Source organism: Aethalodelphis obliquidens, unplaced genomic scaffold, assembly GCF_003676395.1.
Source record: "Aethalodelphis obliquidens isolate GAN/ISIS:26980383/991018 unplaced genomic scaffold, ASM367639v1 scaffold4, whole genome shotgun sequence".
NCBI lineage: Eukaryota > Metazoa > Chordata > Mammalia > Artiodactyla > Delphinidae > Aethalodelphis > Aethalodelphis obliquidens.
The window spans coordinates 58412131-58434689 of record NW_020837948.1 but is presented as its reverse complement, the minus strand read 5'-3'; the positions used below and the strand labels follow the sequence as shown (position 1 = coordinate 58434689).

General features: G+C 36.5%; 1 protein-coding gene across 3 annotated transcripts in view; it reads right to left on the bottom strand.

The window, feature by feature from the left end:
• ANKRD31 (ankyrin repeat domain 31) overlaps window positions 1-22559 on the bottom strand; it is a 133140-nt gene that overhangs the window by 80471 nt on the left and 30110 nt on the right. For all 3 annotated transcript variants that reach the window (XM_027100814.1, XM_027100813.1, XM_027100811.1), the window contains exons 8-11: window positions 20713-20984; window positions 18328-18437; window positions 8422-8577; window positions 762-904 (exon numbers count right to left, since the gene is read on the bottom strand). In XM_027100814.1, the coding sequence (XP_026956615.1) occupies window positions 762-904; window positions 8422-8577; window positions 18328-18437; window positions 20713-20984 (681 nt within the window). The remainder of the gene's footprint in view (window positions 1-761; window positions 905-8421; window positions 8578-18327; window positions 18438-20712; window positions 20985-22559) is intronic.

The following is a 22559-nucleotide window of genomic DNA, read 5'->3' as shown; positions in this document are numbered from 1 at the left end:
CCAGCTTTACCTGTGGTAGGCATTTCTTCTGGAGGAACACTGAACAGATCTTCCTGAGCCTTGTTGATTAGCCCCCTTTCCTACCCTAGAGGTTTTAATAACCCAGAGGCAACTTCCAATACTTGAAATAAATAAGCTATTTTCACAAGTGCCTCAGACCAATGCAGTTCCTGGACCAGAAAAATGTCTAGGAAGCTCAGAACATATATGATAAAGCAAGTGTGCTGGAATTCATAATCTTAATTAATATTACCATTATTGAAGCTACTATTAACCAACTTGTATAGAATTATAGTATTTTGATACTATAACCACTGGTACCTCTGTGCTGGTGTGTACTGGCTGATCATTAAAACCTGGGAGGTTCTCATGTCTTAGTCTGACTCTGAAAGTAACACTAGACTACAAAAAGTTGTAAGCCTGCTATCAGGGCTGGACATCACTGTGTAACACTCTAAGAAGGAAATGTTCTCCTAAAGCCTATAAAGAACCATACAAAAAGAGTCTAAAGAAATTTAAAAAATACTGTGTATAACCAAAATACGCATTCCGAAGTTATTAAAAGTAACATGTAAAATGGGATCTACCACATTAGGCACAACTGATCCATCACACAGTAAAATTTTATTATGAATTCTGAGTATTGATTAGCAGAATGAACTGAAACTGGATCCCTATCTGTTTTTCTATTGCTTGGTCCCAGAGGTTTTTAATACTTGCAGAATGTAGTGTTTGCTCTGCAAACAAAAGAATCACAGTACCTTATAATGTCCATTCATCACAGCATCATGTAGGGGAGTGATCTGGTACATTCCTCTGATATTTACATCTGCTCCACCCTTTAATAGTTCACTTGCTGTCTGATAAAATCCTCCTACACTAGCTTCATGAAGTGCTGTCCAACCTGTTACACAAAAAAGAAATGGTGTTTGTTTATATTTGGCATCTTAATAATGTTTGTGCTTGCCCTTAAAATAAGAACTCTAATTCTAAGTTGTTGCTTTAAAAATATTTTGGTTATATGAGACAAGATAATCTCACCATGAAAGCAACCTGTATTATTTGTGGATTCAATAAATCTGATGGACAAACAAAATTCCTACCCCTAATTCTGTTGGTGTTAATATGGAAAAATATGAAAATAAGTAAAATATTTGAAACTATTTTTGCCCCCCTCAAATAAAAAGGCTGTAAGGGTCATTATTAGCTCATAGAGAATGCTGGTTGCAGGCTACTTTTCTGCAGAGAAGAAGGGGAAAAGCCTTATTTGTAACTCAAGGTACTTCCATTAAAATAACCCACCCAGCCAGCAAGACTACGCAGAAGTCAGTTCAAAAGTATACAGTCGACTCATGAACAACATGGGTTTGAACTATGCAGGTTTACCTTATACACAGATTTTTTTCCAACAGTAAATACTACAGTACTACACAATCTGAGGTTAGCTGAAGGAGTAACCATGGATACGGAGGGCTAACTGTAACTTATTCTCAGATTTTTGACCACAGAGTGTTAGCACCCTTAACTCCCAAGTTGTTCATGGGTCAACTGTATATTTCTTTTCTCCCTATTTGCAAAAAGTTAGTTACAGTAAATTCAACAAACATACCACCAACTCCTCCAAGAAAACCAGTCATCCAAATAAATATCTTCTTCCTTTGCTAGCCAGATTTAATGGTATAAGTCAAAGATACCTAAACTCCAAAAAATCATACGATTGATATAAGAAAACTTTAAAAGTTGCAAGTTAAAGTGTGCTTCATTCTTTCCTTCCATAAACCAGAGTTTCTCAACCTTGGCACTAACATTTTCAGAACCTTCTCCATAATCCAGTTTCTCAACCTTGGCACTAACATTTTCAGAACCTTCTCCATAATCCAGTTTCTCAACCTTGGCACTGACATTTTGGGCTAAATGTTCTGGGCACTGTAGGATGTTTAGCAGTATCCCTGGTCTTAATCCATCAGATGCCAGTAGTACCCTGCTGCCCATTCCAGTTGTAAAAACTAAAAATGTTTCCAGAAACTACCAAATGTCCCCTTTGAGGGGACACTCCAGTTAAGAACGTCTATAGAACGAGTTTCTCCAATAGTATTAATTAGAAAGCCTTGAGGAAGAAATGAAGAGCACCAAAACTGGTAAATATATAGTTAATAGAATTTATTTCCTATAAATTTCCTTAAAATACACAAGGCTACTTAAAGCAAAAATTATAACTTTATGTTTTGGAGTTTATCCTGTATATACGTGTAATATAGGCGACAGACATAACATAAAGGATAAGGGAGGGGCTTCCCTGGTGGCACAGTGGTTAAGAATCCGCCTGCCAATGCAGGGGACATGGGTTCAAGCCCTGAGCCAGGAAGATCCACATGCCACGGAGCAACTAAACCCATGTGCCACAACTACTGAGCCTGTGCTCTAGAGCCCACGAGCCACAACTACTGAGCCTGTGTGCCACAAGTACTGAAGCCCGTGTGCCTAGAGCCCACGCTCCACAACAAGAGAAGCCACTGCAATGAGAAGCCTGCACACAGCAACGAAGAGTAGCCCCCACTCACTGCAACTAGAGAAAGACCACGCACAGCAACGAAGACCCAACGTAGCCAAAAATAAATAAATAAATTTATAAAAAAAGAAGGAAAAGGGAGATGTATTTGATGTTCTTACATTTTATATGAAGTATTACAATATTAACTCTAAGAAGACTATAAAATATTAAAAATGTATATTGTAATCCCTAGAGTAATCACTACAAAATAATGCAAAGACAAAAACAAATAGATGAAGACACAAGAAACACAAGTAAAATGGCAGTAAATCCAAATATTCATATTAAATGAAAATCGACTAATTACCCCAATTAGACAGGCAGAGGTTGTCAGAATGAAATTAGAACATTTTCTTACACCATATACAAAAATAAACTCAAAAAGGATTGAAGATGTAAACGTTAGATGGGAAATCTCGCAGAAGAAAACATAGGTAGAACACACTTTGACATAAATCATAGCAATATTTTTTTGGATCTGTCTCTTAAGATGAAGGAAACAAAAGCAAAAATAAATGAATGGGACCTAGTTAAACTGAAAAGCTTTTGCACAGCAAAGGAAACCATCAACAAAACAAAAAGACAATGTACTGGATGGGAGAAAACATTTGCAAATGATATGACCAATAAGAGGTTAATATCCAAAATACATAAACAGCTCATACAACTCAATATCAAAAAACAAACAGGCCAATCAAAAAATGGGCAGAAGACCTGAACAGACATTTTTCCGAAGAAGACATACAGCTGGCTAACAGGCACATGAAAAGATGCCCAAAATGAAAAATTATCAGAGAAATGAAAATCAAAACCACAATGAGATATCACCTCACAACTGTCAAAATGGCTATCATCAAAAAGTCTGCAAATAACAAAGGCTGGTGAGGAAGCAGAGAAAAGAGAACCCTTGTACACTGTTGGTGGAAATGTAAATTGGTACAGCCACTATGGAAAACTGTATGGAAGTTCCTCAAAAACCAAAAAACAGAACTACCTTATGATCCAGCAATTCTACTGCTGGGTATGTATCTGAAGAAAATGAAAACACTAATTTGAAGATACATGCACCCCAATGTTCACAGCAGCATTATTTACAAATAGTCAAGATTTGGAAGCAACTTAAGTGCCCAACAATGATGAACAGAAAAAGAAGATGTGGTACACACACACACACACACACACACACACACACACAATGGAATATTACTCAGCCATAAAAAAGAATGGAATTTGTCATTTGCAACAATGTGGATGGACCTAGAGAGTACTATGCTTAGCGAAATACGACAGAGAAAGACAAATACTGTATGTTATGACATGTGTGAAATCTAAAAATTAAAAAGAAATGTATATAACAAAACAGAAACAGACTTACACATACAGAGTAAAAACTATTGGCTACCAGTGGATAGAGGGAAGTGGGGAGGGGCAAGAAAGGGGTAGGGAATTAAGAGACACAATCTACTGAGACACAATCTACTATGTACAAAATACATAAGCAATATGGAAATATTGTACAGGACTGGGAAATATAGCCATTATTTTGTATTAACTTTAAATGGAGTGTAACATATAAAAATATTGCATCACTATGTTGTATACCTGAAACTAACATAATATTGTAAATCAACTAAACTTCAATTTTTAAAAATAATAAAGAAATAAATGTTTGAGAAAGCCATGTTGGAGTTGAAAGAATAATTTAAAAAATAATAAATATGTATACTGGCCCCTGCCCCCTGGTTCCTAACACAGAGCTCCTAAAACCCTTGTAAACAGGGGTGGCAGGATGATCTTTCGTCCTTATAGTCTTTGACCCTAGTTCCTGATACAGAATTTCCAAGACCTTTGTAATTTCCTGAATGATAGGAAAATCTGTCTCAGAGCTCCTAAAATCCCTTGGAATTTCCTGGGAGATATAAGTGTATTTTGTTCCAATGAGGCAAGTTTTGGTGGGCTCATAGATGAGGCTGGTCACCAGAAAGACCAAGTCATAATTAGAAGCTGGAACTTTCAGGTCTGCCTCTGTTCTTCAGAAAGGAGAGAGGGGCTAGAAATGGATTTAATAATCGATCATGCCTATGTGATGAAGTCTCCATAAAAATCCCCAAAGTATGGGGTTTGGAGAGCTTATCCAGGTTGGTGAACACATCTGAATGCTGAGAGGACAGCACACCCCAATTCCATGGAGACAGAATTTCCTGTGTTTCGGACCCTTCCAGACCTCACCTTATGTACCCTTTTCATCTGGCTTTTCATCTGTATCCTTAATCATATGCTTTATTATATAATAAACTGGTAAATATAAGTTAAGTGTTTCCCTGAGTCCATGAGCTGTTCTAGGAAATGATCAAATCCAAGAAATGGGTCATGGTAACCCCCAGTTTGCAGCCAAGGTGAATGAAACCTGTGGGTAACCTGGTGATCTCCTACTTGTGATTGGCATCTGAAGTGGGGGTCAGCCTCATGGGACTGATGTCTTAATCTGTGGAGTCTACACTAACAATGTCTAGTGTCAGAATTGAATTGAATTGCAGGATACCCAGCTGGTGTGGAAGAATTGTTCAATGTGTGGAAAACACACGTATCTGGGTGTGAATAAAGGAGAAACACATGAGTGTTTCCCTTTACAATAAGTATGTAACAAAAACAAATATGGAGAATCTAGAAATTAGGTATATGGATGTTCACTGTTCAATTCTTTCAACTTTTCTGTATGTTTGAAATTTTTCATAATTTCATAAAAATTTTCAAATAAACATGAACTTTTGGAAGATAACTATTTAAGATCTATTTTTTAAAAAATAATATAAAAACTCTCTTCCCCCAAAGTACTGTCTCCAATAAAAAGCGTGAACTAATTGCTATTTAGGTTCTGGGACCTGTAAACCAGTGGAAATTTGCTTACTGATAATGTACACTGGTTAACTTGATTATTTGTCACAGTCTAGGTTTGGTGGGATGAAAAATGAAGTATCAGAAATCCAAAAGTTATTAACTTTGGAATGCAGATGATGATTTTCCTTCTAGGAAACTTCCTTTCCTTATTTAGGTTTTGCTTAAACTACAATAAAAATTAGTTTCCTAAAGGGGACAGAAATGGCTGCTACAGGAATGAGAAAATAACCATAACAAAAGATGTTTGTTTTCCCTGAGCTCAGAATGACTAAAAGATAAGGTAAATGTAAAGCAACTGTCTGGCTTCCAAGAAAAAGCCAGTCTCATACACTAAATTTACTTCAGAAAATTCCCAAAGAAAACAAAGTACATGTGGGCAATTCATAGTAAATGATGGGGTCTTGGGGAGGGAAGCTGAAAATGAATGCTACTTTAAGTGTGACCTAAGTAAGCAAGGAGGACCCAGTGATGAACAGTATCAGTTCCAGGGTTGAAAGAAATTCCCAGCAGCAACAAAGCCAGAGGGACCTTTATTCTGCAGAGAGCTACTCTAGACCACATAAAGGGCTACATATTCCAGAAAGAAATCAAATGTAACAAAGAATTTCCCTTCACCTAAGGCTTACTCCTTCTGTGTTGTAAAACCACTCCTCGTAAATAAAGATGGAGTACATTTTATAACAGATCTTTTATTATCTCCCCAAACTGCAGGTTGGGAGATCCTTAAACAACATAGTTTTTTCTTTTTAAAAATGTAAGTATCTTGGAGGAAATTTCTTCAAAGGTTTATAAGAGTGTAAATTTCCTATGAAGACAATATAATTTAACGCATTTGTTTAAAAAGATTCAAGATCATAATAATATTAGTTATATGATCTAATGCAGCAATTGTTAACACCCACAGAGATATAAAGTGCACTCTCTTCATTACAGTCCTCAACAATTTTGCCTCTCATTTTTTATGTCTCTTGCCTTGCTGTTGGCTTAAACTTGCTATTATCAATATCCTGACCTAAGCCAACCTTTCTTTTCAGTTCTAATGTGTCATAGGCTTAGGAATCAGATAGGATTCTGTGTAAAATAATGCTCAAGTCATTGATCTGAGAGGGTTTTAGCAAAGAAGCTTTATTAGATCTATTTTAGGTATTCAGAATTTATTTTCAGGCTACTTCATGGTTGTCACCCTTGGTTTTGATAGGTAAAGAATTATTGAAATTGGTTTTTTAAATCAAAGATATCACAAAATGTAAATGAGGACTTATAAAATGCAAATGTTATCTATAAAAAGACCATTGGTCTGTTACTATAACGTTTTGTTAATTCCTCAAAAGGCACTTAAGCCTTTATTGGATTATCTCACAAAATAAATTTATTTAAACCTTCCTAGTAGATACTGTTTATCTTTTTGTTTTCATAGTATCTGGCACAGAGGAGGCATACGGTAAAAGCTCACTACATTGAATTATATGGAGGCCATACACTTCTTGTCAGTAGTTCTTGAACATTAATGAGAATAAAAATCATCTAGGGAACTTGATTTCCAGATTTTAACCTACAGATTTTGATTGTGATTTTGAGTGATTTTGTGTGTGTGTGGGCTTTGGGAGGGTGAAGTAAAGGTTGCATTTTGAACAAATATTTTAAGTGACTCTTACGAAAATGGCTTATGGACAACCCTTTGCAAACACTGCCCTCTGCAATTCTGTGGGATGTGGTAGCCAGAAGTAGTAAAGGTCAGATTAAGATGCAAATTGAGAAGGAAAAATAGAAAACAAGAGAGTTCAAAAAGTCTGGAAAATATGGAAGGATAAAGAATTCATGAAGGTCACAGAAGTACCTAGGGAAGTGAGGAGAAGGTCACTGCCTGGCCAAAGACAAGCAGGGAATAGCAACTGGGGATGTTAGTGATGGCACAGAAAAAAAGGTTAATGAAAAGAAACATGTTAAGACTGATGCTTGGGAAATCCATAAAGTTCAGTTATTGGCATGCAGAACTACTCCTAAACTTAAGGAGCACATAGAGACTAAGAGAAAGAACCATATATTTCTCAAAATCAAAGGAGCAAGTGCTCTGGCTAGCAAGTAAGGATCCAAGGTTGAGAGCTATAAGACCATAATGGATGAACTGGGTGTGAGACTTAGAATAATAGTCTTTAAAACCCTGATTATAGTATAAACCCAGGTGCTGCTAAAGTAAGTACTGGAGGTGCACTTGTAATCACCTGCTTGTCCATGGATCGTGCTGCTGATCTCTGTGTACCATAAGACTTTGTGCATTGTTTCATACCCCGAGAAAGTCTAGAAACAATAGTAAAAGTATGGACACAGTGCTGCTCAGTGTTTTAAGTACTTACGTGCCTTTAAGGAATCATTCCTCTCCAGGAGAACGTATCAGGTTCTCCCCACAGGAAGACTGTACAGAGACCTAGCCTTGCAGAAGGACACTTCTTTCTGAGCTTCCTGCCCCACCCTCTCTACCTCATAGTCTGTTCTCTCCATTTCCCTGGCAATTGTCCTTGCTGTACATCTACCATTTTATCATCAATTTTCCCTGAAGCTCAATGTACCATCAGCTTCTTTCAGCTTTGAACCTCACTTATCTTCCATTAAAAGCTGAGTCTCATAGTAAAAATGCCCACACAAAGCCAGCCAGCCAGCCCCAGGAACCCCATCCTTCTGTGTAATGCTACTGCACATGGCCCACCTGGTGCAGTGGGCCTTTGAAGGCATAACCTTTGAAGGCAGGCATAATCTTTGAAGGTGAAATGTAATGTTCTTCTCCTGCCTCTCCCCCCCTATCTTACCACTTCCCTGGGAGATGATGGTGAAGCACTGCCTAAGTAGAAAAATTACCTGGAAGCTTTTCTGTTTGAGACTTGCCTTAGGCCTACTTTGCCATACTTACATAGTAGTGACTCAGCTGAAACTACAAACCACTCTTAAGATAACTGTAAGTGGTAACCACAGCCTACCAGCATAACTTGGCTGATTAACATCTCCACCTTTCTTCATATAATGATGAACAAGATTAGCGTCGTTGTTCAGAGCAGCTTTATACAGTAAGTTCTCTCCAAAGATGTTTCTACGGTTAATGTTACAACGAGATACTTTATCCATCTTCATTTTTTCTGAAACGAGGGCATGAACAAAAGAAAACAAAAAAATTAATAATCCTTATTTGAAAATCAAGAGGAATATAAGTAATAGAATGAATCCAGTCAACATTCTGGAATAGAGCATATTACATTATGGAGAAGTATTTCTTCCATTAACCCAACTATAATGGTATCTACATGCAAAAAGATGAAAAAGACAAATGCCATTAGTTTGAAATATTTGAGTAAATTATAAATCATGTAAGCAGTTTATATTGATTGAAACTCTAGGAAAGGTGCATGTATGAGAAGACTAATGGATTATTTTCTTAAAAGTTCTGGTGAAAGGTATTATTTAAATCCAGAATTAGATGTTATTAAACCTAACAAAATATTAAATACCAAAATGTCTTATAAAAACCATGAGGAGAAAATCTCAGAAGTATATAAGGAAGATACAAAAATTAACCCCAGCAAGACCAGAAAAGAGAAGGCTAAATTTTCTTTCTTTACTAAAAATAATTGTTATGAACTTAAATAAAGCTTGGTCTTGAGCAGTATAATAGTTTTGATTTCCTAACCTGGGAAATACACAATTAAAATAGTTTTCCAGGTTATATATACCAAGTATCATTTCTCCCCTGTGCCTCCTAAACTCCTCATCTAGATAATCCAAATCCTGTCAGTTTTTACAGATAATACTCATTTGGTTTTCCTGAATTTCAGAACAGCTTTTCTTTCCTTTGGCGCACCGGCCAGCTTGTGGGATTGAACCCGGGCCCTCGGCAGTGAGAGCGCAGAGTCCTAACCACTGGACCGCCTGGGAATTCCCTCAGAGGAACTTTGGTGATAGCTTTTCCAGGTTCATCTAAATAACCTGCCCCATCCTGAAACCTCCGAAAGGTAACTGAGTACTGCAACAGGTTTCTTAATGGACCACAATTTAACTGCTTTGTTTTTATTTGATTCTCTCCATTCAGTTCCACTGTAAAACAAACCAACTGCTGAACACCTGAGCCTGCCTTCCCCCACCCCAGACTACAAAGCATTCTGCTCCCACCAGATAAACTATATGCAAAAATCAATAGTCTTTACTCCCAGATCTGTCTTTTCCAGTTGTACCCGCTATTATAAATAAGCAATTTATTAAAAATAACAAATTAAGAATACAAAAATTTTCAATGAAAACTAAGTTGTGAAAGACATTCACTTCTAATCATGACTAAATAACTGCTGTGACTTGCCCTCCCATTGTAAACAACCAGAATATTAAACAAAATATATGGGGGAAAAAGACCCTTTATTCAGACATTGGAAAACAGGTAGTTCAGACCTATTTGACTTCCCTGAGTGAAGACAAACAGTGAAGTGAGCCCTAAGGTCACTCACTCCAGCTTCTTGTCTGGAGGCTTTTCAGAGTATAGCACAAGCATAGCAAGGTGATTCTGCTGAGCTAAGGAGACAGAGGTCAGAGTCTGGGGAGGCTGGGGTGAACAGAATTTACAGGGCAGGGCACCACAGAGGAGAGCAAGAGAAAAGGCACCAGGAATCTATACAAAGGGCTCCTTGAGTCATTATCTGAATACTGAACTGCTCATGCGTGGGGTGAATCCTCATGAGGCTGGGCAAGAACAATTACCCAGGAACTATAAATTAACAACCATCAGAGATCACACAGGCTGGGAGACATTCACATTCCTGCCAGGCTGAGGAGAGACCTTGCTGAACTACTGGAACATTCAGAGAGACCTTTAATGGGTCATGTCTTAATAGCAGAGCTAAACTAGTCCTAGAGTAAGGCCTACACTAGACCTGCCTAACAAGGTTTTTAAAAAAGTGTTGAAAGGATCAAACTGATCTTCAGGTAACTTGTTGGCCAAAACAAAAATCAACACTCTTAAAATACACAGAATGACACTGAATAACATTCTGCTGCATATGGATATACAATTGTTTTCCACTACAAAGGCCTTGTGCCTTTGTCAAAACTCAGGGTTTATTTCTGAACTCCCTTCTCCTTCCATGGACCTATTTCCCTATCTTGATGCGAATATCATGCTGTTTTGATTAAGCCATATAATAATTCTTGAAATCAGGTAGTGTTAGCCCTTTAACTTTGTTCTTTATCAGAGCTGTCTTACTATTCTAGATTCTTTGCATTCCATATGAATTTTAGAACCAGCTTTGGCATTTCTACAAGAAAATCCTACAGGAATTTTGATTGAGATTGTGTAGAGTCCATAAATATACCTGAGTAGAAATAACATCTTAATAATATTGTCTTCTGACTCAATCTCTCTCCATCAAATTTCCTGTGTTTTCTCTGTTTAATATTTTGTAGGTTTCAGTGTACCTGTCTTTTACATCTTTTGCTAAATTTTATCTTTATTTCACATTTTTTGTAACTGTGGCATAAATTTCACTTCCTAATTGTTTGGTTTTCATATTTCACTTTCTAATTGTTTGTTGCTAGAATACAGAAATATAATTAATATCTGTATATTGATCTTGTATCTTACAAGTTTGCTAAACTCACAGTTGCTTTTATTGTAGATTCCATCAGATTTTCTATATAGACGATTATGTCACTTGTGACTAAAGACTGTTTTACTTCTTCTTTTCCAATATGGATGCCTTTTATTTGTTTTTCCTCCTGACTGTACTGACTAGGACCTCCGGTACAATGATCAACGGAAGTGGTGGGAACAGACATCCCTGTCTTATTTCTGATCTTAGGGGGAAAGCATTCACTCTTTCACCATTAAGTATGACAGCTGTGTATTTTTTTTGTAGATGCCCTTTGTCAGATTAACCAAGTTCCCCTCTATTCTGAGTCAGCTGAGAGTTTTCATCAGTAATGGATGTTAGGTGTTGTCAAAATCTTTCTTTGCATCATCTACTAAAATGATCATATGGTTTTCCTTTTTTAACTTATTAATATAAGAAATTACAGTGATTGATTTTCAAATGTAATGTAATGGAAATTTTTTGTTCCAGTTCTGTAAAAAATGCCATTGGTAATTTGATAGGGATTGTACTGAATCTCTAGATTGCTTTGGGTAGTATAGTCATTTTCACAATATTGATTCTTCCAATCCAAGAACATGGTATATCTCTCCATCTGTTGGTATCATCTTTAATTTCTTTCATCAGTGTCTTACAGTTTTCTGCATAGAGGTCTTTTGTCACCCTAGGTAGGTTTACTCCTAGGTATTTTATTTTTTTGTTGCAATGGTAAATGGGAGTGTTTCCTTAATTTCTCTTTCAGATTTTTCGTCATTAGTGTATAGGAATGCAAGAGATTTCTGTGTATTAATTTTGTGTCCTGCAACTTTACCAAATTCATTGATTAGCTCTAGTAGTTTTCTGGTGGCATTTTTAGGATTCTCTATGTATCTTGTCATCTGCAAACAGTGACAGTTTTACTTCTTCTTTTCCAGTTTGTATTCCTTTTATTTCTTTTTCTTCTCTGATTGCCGTGGCTAGGACTTCCAAAACTATGTTGAATAATAGTGGCGAGAGTGGACATCCTTGTCTTCTTCCTGATCTCAGAGGAAATGCTTTCAGTTTTTCACCATTGAGAATGATGTTTGCTGTGGGTTTGTCATATATGGCCTTTATTATGTTGAGGTAGGTTCCCTCTGTGCCCACTTTCTGGAGAGTTTTTGTCCTAAATAGGTGTTGAATTTTGTCAAAAGCTTTTTCTGCATCTATTGAGATGATCATATGGTTTTTATTCTTCAATTTGTTAATATGGTGTATCACATTGATTGATTTGCATATATTGAAGAATCCTTGCATCCCTGGGATAAATCCCACTTGATCATGGTGTATGATCCTTTTAATGTGTTGTTCATCCTTTTAATGTGTAGTATTTTGTTGAGGATTTTTGCATCTATATTCATCAGTGATATTGGTCTGTAATTTTCTTTTTTTGTAGTATCTTTGTCTGGTTTTGGTATCAGGGTGATGGTGGCCTCACAGAATGAGTTTGGGAGTGTTCCTTCCTCTGCAATTTTTGGAAAGAGTTTGAGAAGGATGGGTGTTAGCTCTTCCCTAAATGTTTGATAGAATTCACCTGTGAAGCCATCTGGTCCTGGACTTTTGTGTGTTGGAAGATTTTTATTACAGTTTCAACTTCATTACTTGTGATTAGTCTGTTCATATTTTCTATATCTTCCTGGTTCAGTCTTGGAAGGTTATACCTTCCTAAGAATTTGTCCATTTCTTCCAGGTTGCCTATTTTATTGGCATAGAGTTGCTTGTAGTAGTCTCTTAGGATGCTTTGTATTTCTGCGGTGTCTGTTGTAACTTCTCCTTTTTCATTTCTAATTTTACTGATTTGAGTCCTCTACCTCTTTTTCTTGATGAGTCTGGCTAATGGTTTATCAATTTTGTTTATCTTCTCAAAGAACGAGCTTTTAGTTTTATTGATCTTTGCTATTGTTTTCTTTGTTTCTATTTCATTTATTTCTGCTCTGATCTTCATGATTTCTTTCCTTCTGCTAACTTTGAGTTTTGTTTGCTCTTCTTTCTCTAGGTCCTTTAGGTGTAAGGATAGATTGTTTATTTGAGATTTGTCTTGTTTCTTGAGGTAGGCTTGTATAGCTATAAACTTTCCTCTTAGAACTGCTTTTGCTGCATCCCATAGGTTTTGGATCATTGTGTTTTCATTGTCATTTGTCTCTAGGTATTTTTTAATTTCCTCAGCCATCTCTTGGTTATTTAGTAACGTATTGTTTAGCCTCCATGTGTTTGTGGTTTTTACATTTTTTTCCCTGTAATTCATTTCTAATCTCACAGCGTTGTGGTCAGAAAAGATGCTTGATATGATTTCAATTTTCTTAAATTTACTGAGGCTTGATTTGTGACCCAAGATGTGATCTATCCTGGAGAATGTTCCGTGTGCACTTGAGAAGAAAGTGTGATCTGCTGTTTTTGGATGGAATGTCCTATAAATATCACTTAAATTTATCTGGTCTATTGTGTCAGTTAAAGCTTCTGTTTCCTTATTTATTTTCATTTTGGATGATCTGTCCATTGGTTTAAGTGAGGTGTTAAAGTCCCCCACCATTATTGTGTTACTGTCGATTTCCTCTTTCACAGCTGTTAGCATTTGCCTTATGTATTGAGGTGCTCCTATGTTGGGTGCATATGTATTTATAATTGTTATATCTTCTTCTTGGATTGATCCCTTGATCATTATGTAGTGGCCTTCCTTGTCTCTTGTAACATTCTTTATTTTAAAGTCTATTTTATCTGATATGAGTATTGCTACTCCAGCTTTCTTTTGATTTCCATTTGCATGGAATATCTTTTTCCAACCCCTCACTTTCAGTCTGTATGTGTCCCTAGGTCTGAAGTGGGTCTCTTGTAGACAGCATATAGATGGGTCTTGTTTTTGTATCCATTCAGCAGGCCTGTGTCTTTTGGTTGGAGCATTTAATCCATTCACGTTCAAGTTAATTATTGATATGTATGTTCCTATTACCATTTTCTTCATTGTTTTGGGTTTGTTTTTGTAGGTCCTTTTCTTCTCTTGTGTTTCCCACTTAGAGAAGGTCCTTTAGCATTTGTTGTAGAGCTGGTTTGGTGGTGCTGAATCCTCTTAGCTTTTGCTTGTCTGTAAAGCTTTTAATTTCTCCATCGAACCTGAATGAGATCCTTGCCAGGTACAGTAATCTTGGTTGTAGGTTCTTCCCTTTCATCACTTTAAATATATCATGCTACTCCCTCCTGGCTTGTAGAGTTTGTGCTGAGAAATCAGCTGTTAACCTTATGGGAGTTCCCTTGTATGTTGTCATTTTTCCCTTGCTGCTTTCAATAATTTTTCTTTGTCTTTAATTTTTGCCAATTTGATTTCTCTGTGTCTCGGTGTGTTTCTCCTTGGGGTTTATCCTGTATGGGACTTGCTGCGTTTCCTGGACTTGGGTGGCTATTTCCTTTCCCATGTTAGGGAAGTTTTTGAATATAATCTCTTCAAATATTTTCTTGGGGCCTTTCTCTCTCTCTTCTCCTTCTGGGACCCCTATAATGCAAATGTTGTTGCATTTAATGTTGTCCCAGAAGTCTCTTAGGCTGTCTTCATTTTTTTTCATTCCTTTTTCTTTATTCTGTTCCGCAGCAGTGAATTCCACAATTCTGTCTTCCAGATCACTTATCTGTTCTTCTGCCTCAGTTATTCTGCTATTGATTCCTTCCAGTGTAGTTTTCATTTCAGTTATTGTATTGTTCATCTCTGTTTGTTTGTTCTTTAATTCTTCTAGGTCTTTGTTAAACATTTCTTGCATCTTCTCCATCTTTGCCTCCATTCTTTTTCCGAGGTCCTGGATCATCTTCACTATCATTATTCTGAATTCTTTTTCTGGAAGGTTGCCTATCTCCACTTCATTTAGTTGTTTTTCTGGGGTTTTATCTTGTTCCTTCATCTGGTACATAGCCCTCTGCCTTTTCATTTTGTCTATCTTTCTGTGAATGTGGTTTTTGTTCCACAGGCTGCAGGATTGTAGTTCTTGCTTCTGCTGTCTGCCCTCTGGTGGATGAGGCTATCTAAGAGGCTTGTGCAAATTTCCTGATGGGAGGGACTGGTGGTGGGTAGAGCTGACTGTTGCTCTGGTGGGCAGTGCTCAGTAAAACTTTAATCCACTTGACTGGTGATGGGTGGGGCTGGGTTCCCTCCCTGTTGGTTGTTTGGCCTGAGGCAACCCAACACTGGAGCCTACCTGGGCTCTTTGGTGGGGCTAATGACAGACTCTGGGAGGGCTCACACCAAGGAGTACTACCCAGAACTTCTGCTGACACTGTCCTTGTCCTCACGGTGAGACACAGCCACCCCTCGCCTCTGCAGGAGACCCCCCAACACCAGCAGGCAGGTTTGGTTCAGTCTCCCCTGCGGTCACTGCTCCTTCCCCTGGGTCCCGATGCACACACTACTTTGTGTATGTCCTCCAAGAGTGGAGTCTCTGTTTTCCCCAGTCCTGTCGAAGTCCTGCAATCAAATCCCACTAGGCTTCAAAGTCTGATTCTCTAGGAATTCCTCCTCCCATTGCCGGACCCCCGGGTTGGGAAGCCTGACGTGGGGCTCAGAACGTTCACTCCAGTGGGTGGACTTCTGTGGTATAAGTGTTCTCCAGTCTGTGAGTCACCCACCCAGCAGTTATGGGATTTGATTTTACTCTGATTGCACCCCTCCTACTGTCTCATTGTGGCTTCTCCTTTGTCTTTGGATGTGGGGTATCTTTTTTGGTGAGTTCCAGTGTCTTCCTGTCAATGATTGTCCAGCAGCTAGTTGTGATTCTGGTGTTCTCACAAGAGGGAGTGAGAGCACGTCCTTCTACTCCGCCATCTTGGTTCCTCTCCCCTCACCTTCATTTTTGAAAGATATTTTGCTAGGTATAGAATTCTAGGTTCTAGTTATAGAATTCTATAGAATTTATTTTAGTACTTTATAGCTGCTGCTCCACTGTCTTCTTGCTTGCACTGTTTCCAACAAGAAATTTAATATCATCCTTATGACATGAAAAAAAAAAACATGGCCTTTTTTTCCTTATCAACACATACATATTCTTCTGACTTCCTAAATGACTGAATATTATTTCATTGGTTACATTATAATTTGTTAACTATTCACTTAATTTAGATCGTTTCTAGTCATTTTATTACAATAAACAATGCTGTAATCAACATCTTTATAAAATATATTTACATATTTAAGCAAATACAGCCATAGAATAAATCCCTTTAAACAGAATTGCAGATTCAAAAGAATTGTGATTTAAAATTCTGATGAATGTAAATAAACTGCCCTATAAAAAGACTGGAAAAACTTTTACCAAAAACGTATGAGATTGTTTACTTTTTCCACATTCTTGCCACTGGGAATTCTCAAATGTTTATTGGCATTCTCTTAGGTGAAGATTGTACTTGTTAATTTGCATTTCTTTAAGTATGAGTGAGATGTTAATCTTTTCAGGTATTTACATTTTTTTTTCTGTGAACTCCTATTTTTCTTTATCCTTACTGTTTTGTAAGAGCTCTCTGCATACTAGTATAATTAACCCCTTGTCATGTGTTATTAATATTTCTTCTGTGTTTGATGATTGTTTTTTTTTTAGGATATCTTTCCATACAATTTTTTTAAAATGTATATAGTCAGTTTTATCATTCTTTTCCCTCCTGGCTTCTGGTCTTGAATTGTTCTTTACAAAGGGTTTTTCCAAGATTATAAAAAGATTCACTTGTCTTTTCTCCTAGAACTTTTCTTTTCCTTTAACTCTGGCCAGACTGGAATTAAATTTGGTATAAGGAATGTTATAGGGATCCAACTGTTTGTGTTTTTCACTATATATTATTTACTCCTTCTTTCTGCCATCAATTTGAGATGCCATATTTATCACAGACCTACCCCCATATTCCCATTGTATCTGGCTTCTACATCTAAACCCTTTATTCTGTTTCACTGATTTATCTGTCTATTCCTGTGCCAATACCAACTTATTTTAACTTCTATTGTTTTCTAATTGCTTTCACATTATGTAGAGCAGGTTCCTGCCTCTCTACTCTCCCTTTGTTTTATTTTTCAGAATTTTCTTTGTTAGTCTTTTATATTTAGTTTTCCAGCTGAAATTTTGTATCATTCTCATAGCTAACCTCCAGCCTTATAAAGCAAAACAAAACAGAACAATTAACAAATACACAAAAATCTGTTTTTGATTGAGCTCTCATGCATTTACAGAATAATTTAGGGAGAAGTAAGTTTCTTACAATGCTGAATCTTTATGGTCAAGAATAAGGCTCTTCTTTCCATTTATTCAAGTCTTTTTTATGTCCCTCAGCATAATTTTTACACTTTCTTCTTACAGGTATGGCAATTTCTTATTAGGTATATAAGCAGGTATTTTCTCTCTTTTGTAACTATTATAAATGGGATCTTCTCATATTTTGTAACTGGGTAATACTTATGTATATGAAAGGTATTTACTTTTGTCTTCTTTTGGTTTATTGAATTTTTTAAACTTTTTAGCTGGAAATAATTTCCGATTTGTAAAAATAAAACAAAGGATTCCCCCATTGTTAACATTTTGCCGCCACTTAAATCATTCTATCTGCCTCTTTATATATACATACACATGCACACAGACACATATACACATAATGAATAACTTGCATACACCATGCCTCTTTACTTAGTAATACTTAAGAGCATATTCTCTAAAAGCAAGGACACTATCTTACATAACCAAATTATTAAATTAAGAAAATTTAACATTGATACAATATTATTCTTTAATCTACAGTCCATATTTCAATTCTGCCAACTGTCCCGCCATCTATTATTTTGTAACCAGTACTCCTGGGTTCTTATTATTTCTGATAGTTTTTTAGTTCATTCTTTGGGGTTTTATATATAGGAACAAAGAAATAACATCTAAATATATAATAATTTCCTCTATTTATTCTTCTGGTTATAATTTCCCAAAGCCTATGCTAGGTTAGTCACACCACAAATAGGTCAGATATCTAAATTTGAAAAGGGTTCTGAAACTATTCTCTTAAAAGTAAAAGTACAGGAAATATAGCAGCCTATGAGGCAGAAGTTCAGGATCCTAGTTTTACTACTAATGAGCTGTGCAGTGCTGGGGAAAATCCTTAACCTCTCTGAACTTCCTCATCAGTAGAATGAGAAAGTTGAGACATATAATCTCTAAATCCTTTTTGAGTACCAGGATTCTATATTTTTGTAAGTTACTTATTAAAGAAATAAAGAAATAAAATAGGTCTCACCATTTTTCCCTGCAAGTTTTCTGTTTTTCCTGATCTGTTCTCCACTCTTGAGTCTGGATGAATGCACAGTCTTCCCTTTACCGTCAATCCTTAAAGCAGGATTCTGCATTCTTGAAAAATAAATGTGCTTTTAAAATTACTATCATGTTCTCCACAACCGTTCAAAGAGAATCATACCGAATTTTTGACTAATTTTTTTAAAACTCAAAGATATTTTACTGAGCTGTTGTCAAGCAGGATAGCAGTTTTAAACATGGAGATGGCTCCTGAGTAAACTGCAGATAATTCTGTGACAGACATGCCAGTCATTATGGTTTGTATTTGTGCCACCTATGGGTTTCTCTCCTTTAGGGATAGTCACCTATAAGTGAGTATTCTGAGGCTCCTGTCCCTCACTCCCCATGCTGGCATGCCACTATCCACTCTATTCACAACTTCTAGGAAAAAAGAGGCAGGCAAAAAAAAAAAGGACTTGCCCTGTGGTATGGCACTGATCAAAAACTGTAAAATACTGGCATAAAAGCATATATGGGTAGGTTTATTTTGGTTCTCTCTATTCTGAGAGCCCCAAAATAAACCTACCCATATATCGTCAATTAATCTATGACAAAGGAGCCAAGAATATACAATGGGGAAAGGACAGTCTCTTCAGTAAATGGTGTTGGGAAAACTGGACAGCCAAATGCAAGAGAATAAAGCTGGATCACAATCTTTTTTTTTTTTTTTTTTTTGCGGTAGGTGGGCCTCTCACTGTTGTGGCCTCTCCTGTTGCAGAGCACAGGCTCCGGATGCACAGGCTCAGCGGCATGGCTCATGGGCCCAGCCGCTCCGCGCGGCATGTGGGATCTTCCCGGACCGGGGCACGAACTGGTGTCCACTGCATTGGCAGGCGGACTCTCAAACACTGCGCCACCAGGGAAGCCCCTGGATCACAATCTTACACCACATACAAAAATTAACTCAAAATGGATTGAAGACTTGAAAGTAAGACTTGAAACCACAGAACTCCTAGGAAAAAACATAAGTAAGCACCTTGACATCAGTCTTGGCAATGATTTTTTGGATTTGACACCAAAAGCAAAAATAAAGAAGTGAGACTACATCAACCTAAAAAGTTTCAGTACAGCAAATGAAACTATCAACAAAATGAAAAGACAACCTACCAAATGGGAGAAAATATTTGCACATCATATACTTGAAAAGGGATTAATATCCAAAACATATAAAGAACTCATACAACTCAATAGCAAAGAGAAAAGCAATCCAATTAAAAAACGTGAGAGGAACTACAAAGACATTTCCAAAGAAGGCATCCAAATGGCCAGCAGGTACATGAAAAGGTGCTTAGCATCACTGATCATCAAGGAAATGTAAATCAAAACCACAATGAGATATCATCCCACACCAGTCAGAATGGCCATCATCAAAAAGTCTATAAATAATAAATGCTGGAGAGGGTGTGGAGAAAAGGGAACCCTCTTGCACTGCTGGTGGGAATGTAAATTGATGCAACCACGACGGAAAACAGTATGGAGATTCCTCAAAAATTAAAAACAGAACTACCATATGATCCAGCAATTCCACTTATGGGTATTTATCCAAAGGAAACAAAATCACTATCTCAAAATAATATCTGCAGTCCCATTTTTACTGTGGCTTTACTTACAATAGTCAAGACATGGAAGCAACCTAAATATCCATCTATGGATGAATAAATAAAGAAAATGTGATACACACACACACACACACACACACAATGGAATGGTATTCAGCCACAGAAAAGAAAAAATCCTGCCATTTGCTAGAACATGAATGGGCCTTGAGAGCATTATGCTAAGTGAAATAAGTCAGAGAAAGACAAATACTGTATGATCTCACTTACATGTGGAATCTAAAACAAAAAAACAAAAAATCAAAAAAACAAAAACCCTAAACTAATAGATACAGAGAACAGACTAGTTCTGGAGGTAGGAGACGGTGTGGGTGGGTGAAATGGGTGAAGGTGGTCAAAAGGTACAAACTTCCAGTTATAAGATAAATAAGTCCAGGGGATGTAATGTACAGCATGGTGACTATAGTTAATGATACTGTATTGTACATTTGAGAAGTTGCTAAGAGAGTAGACCTTAAAAGTTCTCATCACAAGAAAAAAAATTTGTAACTATGTGTGGTGAGAGATGTTAAAGAAAGAAAATTAGCATTAAGCTAAAATACAACAATTTCCCATTACTTTGTCTTAAAAAAAGAAAGTAAAAGAGTTTTCTGGGTTTTTTTTAAATTGCAAAATTAATAAAATAACAAAACTGAAATATAAAGTTCTTTACTTAGAGGTACACTGACTCTAATGTCCCAAACACAGAATTATGTATTAGGCTGGTAGCATACCTGAAATTCTCAGTTGAAGAGTTATTATTTGTTTGATCCTCACAGCCAAGTATTTTGGGTAAAATCTTTTCTGGCATCTTATATATGTCATCTGTGGGCTTTGCATCTCTGCCTACTTTCAGTCTGGATGATCTCCTTAACACACATGGAGTGTCCTGGTCAGAGCTATTTTCCACCGGCTTTGAATTTCCTTTATTATTTAGTGGATCACAAGAGGTGACATTTTGATGAACCAAAGTTTGCAATCCAAATGGATTTGGGTCTTCTAGACTCTGTAATAAGATGTAAATACATACACAAATAATTACAACAATGCAAAAAAATAAAATAAAATTAGAAGAAATTAAGTTTTATCTTGTCCTTTGATTACACAAAAATACCTTATAAGATGGAAATACAAAAACCCATAGACATATGTGAACATAATGTAAATTTTATCATAGTTAATGTAACAAATGACAATGCAGATTTAAAAGCCTAAGACAAGAAAAGCATAAGTAAATATTATTTTTATCAATATTCATCCTTAAAACTCAAGGATAAACCTAAGGTCACTCTGGGTGCTTTAATTTCATAGGAAATGGGTAGCACGAAATGATGAGAGACACATAAAAAGAGTAGTACTGTCACGCCAGGCCAGATCAGTGTTCTATTCAGCCTAGTATTTTGTTATTTGATAGCAACAGTAAGTGATATTTGTGGGATGAGATACTATATAACTTCCATTATATTGATTTTAAAAGGTTAGTAGTATATCATGAACAGCTCTAACTTCCCCTTAAAGTTAAATCCATTATAGATTTAACTTTTGTGGGGATACATATTTTTATACATATCACGTAAACCTTTCTTGAGCTTATTTATATATCCAGCTTGCAAAGCTTCTCAAGGTAACAAGTTTCATATTTTATTTAAAATATTTATTTATTTATTTATTTGGCTGCACCGGGTCTTAGTTGCAGCACACGGGGTCTTTGTTGCCACATGTGGGATCTTTATTGCGGCATATGGGATCTTTAGTTGTGGCATGCAGGATCTAGTTCCCTGACCAGGGATCGAACCCGGGCCGCCTGCATTGGGAGCGCAGAATCTTAACAACTGGACCACAAGGGAAGTCCCACAAGTTTCATATTTTTATTATAGCTAAGTAAAAGAGTATTTACTTTGATTTGTTCTAAATCAATCTTTTCTACTTCTAAGTAGACTTTTTTTTGAAGACCTAGTAAGTTCATGCTCACTCTATCAATACCAGTCATAATTTCCTACACTTTACTCATATTACCTCTTTTTAGATTAGAATCCTGGAATGTTTAACTTAATCTTCATGCCCTATCCCCATGATTAGTTTCTCTTTTTCTGGATTTTTAAACATATCATTATATCTGTTTTGAAATTTTTTGACCAGAATTGCATGCAGTATTATTCCAGGTGTGTATGTTATAACCTGAGCTTAGTATCATGTTATTTAAATCTTCCAAGAAATGTTCACAGGAGCATTTTGGTAATAGCCAGAAGGAGGATAGAAAAGAAAAGAAAAAAAAATCCAAATGACCATCATTAGTGAATTGGTTAAATAAATTATATTATTATACACACACACACACACACACACACACACACACACACACCCCCACCCACCCATAGAGTGGAATACCATTCAACAAGTAGAAAGATTTAAGTAGTGCTACTTTTGTTGACACAGAAAGATAACCACGATGTATTATTAAATTTTAAAAACAAATTGCAAAGCATTATGTATAATATAATCCCATTTATATAAAATAAACTTACATAGAATTATGCATAGAAAAAAATGGAGACATGCAGCAAACTGTTAACAATGATTA